Here is a 5,597-nt window from a genome sequence, read left to right on the forward strand (position 1 = left end):
CAGGGCTCAGTAGTTGTGGCTCGCGGGCTCTAGAGCGCAGGCTCAGTAGTCATGGCGCACAGGCTTAGTTGCTCTGCAGCATGTGGGATCTTCCTGGACCAGGACTGGACCCCATGTCTCCTGCACTGGCAGGCAGATTCCTAACCACTGTGCCACCAGGGGAGCCCTGAATGTGAATTTTCATACCACTCATCCCAAAGATTCTCCAGACACTAGGATCCACTCTCAGAGTGCATGAATTGTTTGACCAGTTACAGCTCCAGCCACCGCTCTCTCTGAGTCCTGATTCCAAACTTCTGCGAGAGAATATCTGATTGGCCTGCCTCATGCCATATACTCACACCTCTGGCCCAATCAGTGGCAGCCAGAGAAGAAGTTACCTTTGTGGATGGGGGAATTCGACGGGACAATTCCTAGAGAACGCAGCGCTCCTTAGGAGAGGGACGGATATACCAAAAGCGCCCATTACATTCCTCGCGTGTGAAATGGAGACAATAATACATCCCTTTCAGGGTATTGTGCTAGCTAAACAACATAACATGCCCCTAAACAAAAGCGGCATCCCACAGTAGCTTGTGCTCAGTGTATGTGACTTTCTTCCTCTTCTCAAGAAACAAACCAACAAACTGCAAAACACTTCTCTCTTGATTTTCCAAAATAATCCCAGCTTCACTATGCTTCCCAGTTCTAGATCGTTAGATATAAATTGTTCACCTGAAAAATACAGTCACAGTAGGTATATTTAACAAATATAAAACTTTATTAAGCAAAAATATTTAGATCTTGTCCCATCCCTCATGTCTTCCTCCCTCCTGCTAGGTCACTTTTGGTGTTGTCTGGTGGGATCGTTCCCTTCCGCCTCTGCCTCTACTCCAGGGTCTAGAACTATGGATTGGAGGTAATCTGTTGGGAAGAACAAAGAAGCAAGGATGGGAACTGGCTTTTAAAAGGGAGAGACTAGAGTGAGCTATAGGGAGAGAGGTTTTCGGGCAGATTTTTGAGAAGGGTAGGGGATGCAGAGGACTAGGGAAAGAGCATTGGAGAAATGTTAACATAGGCTATGTGTCGGATCCTCTCTAATGACATTTGAGAGATGCCAGCAAGATTCTAGTTATTCAGATTCTAGTTACTCTCAACTGCTAGACTCAGTCTGCAATTCCCTGATGAGACAGAGCCAGGTGGGTGGCTGGGTTTTATTTTGTCTGCATATAGATAAAAGAAACCTTTTTTCCAGGAAGTTACCATATTTGAGGGATGCAAGGCTTAAATACTTAAACTAAGGAGGCATGAAATGGTTGCATCATAAGACAGTATACAGAAATGTATGGAACTGAGCGTAATCAAATATTTAAGCTATATCTAGGGTGATAGAGGCAATTATGAGTCAAAAAATATCCAACCTACTGCCGTTTCCTGGGCATGAAGGATATTCACAAAAATTAAGAAGAGTCCTTTGACATTTAGACAAATAATCCATTCTGTGTGTGAAAAGCACGTTTCCTCAAGGGAGTTTCTAAATAATAATATTGCTTTTCCACTGTGCAAACAGGAGTCTTTATTGATAAAGTGTTCAGTATAAGAATGCCTTCCAGTTCAGCAATGCACCTTTTCACGAACCATCTTTGATGAAAAATTAAACAGAGACTAAAGGCTTCATAGCTCACAAGCAGACAGGAACATATTCAGGAAACGTGAATCAAATTGAAAATGTGCATCTAAACTCCTTTAAAATAAAATAATATGCACTTTTCAAAATTTTGATTATAAAAGTAAAGCATACTATGGAACACTACGTAGAAAAGAATTAGGTGGGTCTAGACATATTGTCATGCTAACGTATTTATTATTTGGTGTTTTGATTTTTTAAAAAAGCACTTTACAGAACAGTATGTTAAAGAGATCCAGGGTGACAAAGACAACCTAGGAGGCCTAGGGAGGCCAAGCAGGTGTCAAAAATTTTAAGGGCCAGGCAGGTGTATGGCAATAGGTACCAAGTTCTTTATGTTGTAGAAGAGCACGACTTGTATAACTATGCAACCTTTTAAATCATTGTGTGGGTCAAACAAGACACTGAACTGGGAGTATACAGCTCCCCTAAGTCTGTTTGTAAGCAATAATTAAAAAAAAAACTCTGTATATGTGTATTTCCTTACATATGTATGCATGTTTGTAAATGCAGAATAAAATACCTGGAAAGTTACATATATTTATAAACTTTTATTGGTGCTTATCTTTGAGAAACCAAACTTGGGGAAGGCGGATTGGTGAGAGAATATGTTAAACGATAGTTTTTATGTTTCTCTGATTTCTGTATTGTTTGACTTTTACAATGGGGATGTGGTCACATATTAATGAGTAATTATGCTTTATAAAAATTAAAAAGTAATTCATAAGATTGCAAAAAATTTGGAAAAGAATAAATAGATAACAAAAATCACCTGTAATCTCAGATATAACTATTGATCATTGTCTTAGTCTGCTTGGACTGCTATAGCAAAATAGCATAGACTTGTTACTGAACCAGGTTCGTTTGCCCAATGCACAGCAAGCCAAATGCTGAGACGCTGAGGTTTCCAGCCCAGAAAGAGTTTATTCACAAGGCAGCCAAGTGAGGAGACAGGAGAACAAGTCTCAGATCCGCCTCCCTGAAGGCAGAGGATTGGGATATTTTAGGGATAAGCAGGTGGTCTTAGGCTGGGGAAAGGTGATTGGAGGCAGGTTAAAAGGTGAGGTAACTGATGTTCTGTGCATATGCATCTGGGTTACATGCTTCTGCATATTCAGAATGGAGGTGCTTAGCATGATCTGAGAGTGGAGTTTTCCGGCCCTCTGACATCAAAAGGCCATTCACTGGACATCTGCACAGGCCCAGGTTTAAGGTCGGTGGTCCCAACCAGCCCCCAGCCAGCCTGCACTGGGCAGGAGCAGACTCCAAGTTCCTGTAAAACCCCTGGGCTGCGTGAAGCTGGTAAGGTATGCAATTAAAGAGAGGAAAAGAACGAAAGAAAAAAAAAAAATTAAAGCGAACTTAATAATGAGGCAGTTTATAAGCAAAGGGGCTTTAACAAGCTGTTCCTTTATCTGTTATTCTGTAAGACAAGTTCAAGCATTTCTATTAGTTATCAGCTTCTGTTAACTATGGGGCATGGTTTCAATGCTAAGCTGCAAAACACAGTCCTACTCATGTATTTGCAGTAAACTGGAAAGTGGCTATTGGAATTTAGGGAAAATGGTCAAGTAGAAAGGCCTTTAGTGAATGCAATTTTTAAAACACAGTGATCAATACTACAAGGTTTAATTAACTGTTGTTGAATTTGTAAAGAAAAAAAAATGTTACCTGCCATTCCAGTTCTACAAGGATCAAGCGATCAGCCACTGCAGTTGCCCACTGACGGTGCCCTCTGAGGGAAATTCAGGATGGAGAAAAACAGCAAACTTTCTGTGCTTTGGATATACTGGCCCTTAGGTATTTAAGATGAATATCTATGGAAAAATTTCAAGTGACCCCAGATTGTTGCATCTTCCCATACATAGAAAAGCACTAAAATCATTAACTTCAGCTATCTCTGTTCTTTGTGATTAGCAATACTCTTTTGATGCTTGACTACATGTTTTTTCCCAACAAAAAGGTTCATATATCTCCTGGCTCCTCCCTTTACCTCTTGGAGTTCCTCTGAGCTATCTGAGAGGCTGTCTCTCAGGCTATAGTCCTCAGTAAAGTCCCCAAATAAAACTTAACTCATAACTTTTACATTGTGTGATTTTCTTTGTCAACACATTTCATTACCAGTATGTCATTTGTCATTACCAGTATATTATTTGTCCCAGTCCTGTAGGTGGTTGAGTTTCTAGCTCATTGTAGTACTGAGGGCTGATTTCCAGCACTTCTGTCATCTCTAAGCGGTGTTAGTTAGTTTGCGCAAACTCTTAGCACATAAACAAGTGATCTTTATTAAACCCTCTTTGATGATTACAGTTACTATAGAACTCCTCTTCACCGACCCCTCCCTCCAAAAAAATTACAAGCACTTGAAAATTAGAGTCTAAATTTTTTTTGTTTGTCTAAGCATGTTCTGAGTACTGGGTTTGTGTTAGGCTTTATTAACACTTGGTCTTCAAGCTATAAAACCTTTCACCTCAAGCGTCCTCTCTCTTCTAGCAGCTTCGATTGAATGGACAGAGAGGAGGAGACATCTTCCTAAAAAACAATCTTCTTCAAGGTTTGAAATCTTGTGACCAAAGTCATGGTTATAAAAGTCAGAAGGGGGTTTCCCTGGTGGCGCAGTGGTTGAGAATCTGCCTGCTAATGCAGGGGACACGGGTTCGAGCCCTGGTCTGGGAAGATCCCACATGCCACGGAGCAGCTGGGCCCGTGAGCCACAACTACTGAGCCTGCACGTCTGGAGCCTGTGCCCTGCAACGGGAGGGGCCGCAATAGTGAAAGGCCCGCGCACCGCAATGAAGAGCGGTCCCTGCACCGCGATGAAGAGTGGCCCCCGCTTGCCGCAACTAGAGAAAGCCCTCGCACGAACCGAAGACCCAACACAGCCAAAAATAATAAATAAATAAATAAATAAAGTAGCTATAAAAGTTTAAAAAAAAAAAAAAAAAAAAGTCAGAAGGGGCCAGGTTTCTGTGAGCTCATCTTTGCTATGGGTTAGAATTTAATGAGTTTTTTTGGTTTGTTTTTTTGCTTTTGTTTTTGTTTTGCCATGCCACGAGGTGTGTTTTATTTTCATTAATCATACAAATAATTTTCTATAGTATTCCAGGGCAAACCGGAGAATTTGGCAGTCCAATTGGAGGGTCCCCTCAGAGACCCATGGGCTGGTGGCATCAGCAAAGAGTGCCTGGGTTCACAGTGCAGCTTGTCACTCATGTGCATCTTGCAGGTGGCGCTTCCTCCATGTCACAGCTAGGGTCTCCAAGACGATGGGAGTGGAGGATCCTCCAGGTTCTTAGAAAATTTCACTCCGCTTGCTTCTCCTGCTTGATGGTTTCTTTGGTCAGCAGGGTGTTCTTCTCCTGTGCCTCCGTCTTCTTCAGCTTGGCCTTATTGAAGCTGGTGATTTCCTCCAGGTCCTGCTTATCTGCCATTTTCTTAAAGCAATCCCAGAAGTTCTGCTCCAAGCCCACAGTCCCAGTGCTCCTACCCACGTTGCTGCAGCAAGAGACTAGAATTTAATGTTAAATCATTTTTTAAAAATATATTTTTCTTAACCATATTTGCTTATTTTATTTATTTATTTTTTAATTTTATGGCTGTGTTGGGTCTTCGTTTCCGTGCGAGGGCTTTCTCTAGCTGCGGCAAGTGGGGGCCACTCTTCGTAATGTTAAATCATTTTAAAAAGCTGTTGCAGACTTCTTATATCTTCTATTCCTGAGCACAAACAAGCTCTAACCAACCAACCAACATGTCTATGGATCTATCGTGTTTTAGTTTTTTTTTTTTTTTTAGACCTGTTTTTAAAAGGTAAATACGTATTCACTCTTGCTCTGGTTTGGACAATATAGACATGTTTGCTATTGATAAGAGGTTCTCATTTCCTCTTCTGTTGTGTATTTTAAAGCCATCTGTTGTTCTCAATGCTGATTCC

At 41.3% G+C, this 5,597-nt stretch overlaps 1 protein-coding gene across 1 annotated transcript; it reads right to left on the minus strand.

Annotated features, from left to right (window-relative positions):
• Positions 1 to 4,895: 4,895 nt before the first annotated feature.
• Positions 4,896 to 5,097, minus strand: LOC118901313 (thymosin beta-10-like). The gene has a single exon (XM_036864504.1). It carries the CDS (start codon positions 5,095 to 5,097, stop codon positions 4,969 to 4,971), a length of 129 nt encoding a protein of 42 aa, XP_036720399.1. The 3' UTR covers positions 4,896 to 4,968.
• Between the last annotated feature and the right edge of the window lie 500 nt (positions 5,098 to 5,597).

Source organism: Balaenoptera musculus, chromosome 9 (assembly GCF_009873245.2).
Source record: "Balaenoptera musculus isolate JJ_BM4_2016_0621 chromosome 9, mBalMus1.pri.v3, whole genome shotgun sequence".
Lineage (NCBI taxonomy): Eukaryota > Metazoa > Chordata > Mammalia > Artiodactyla > Balaenopteridae > Balaenoptera > Balaenoptera musculus.

Coding starts and splice junctions, on each gene's coding strand:
- LOC118901313 (XM_036864504.1), bottom strand. CDS start 5,097: ATGGCAGATAAGCAGGACCTGGAGGAAATCACCAGCTTCAATAAGGCC.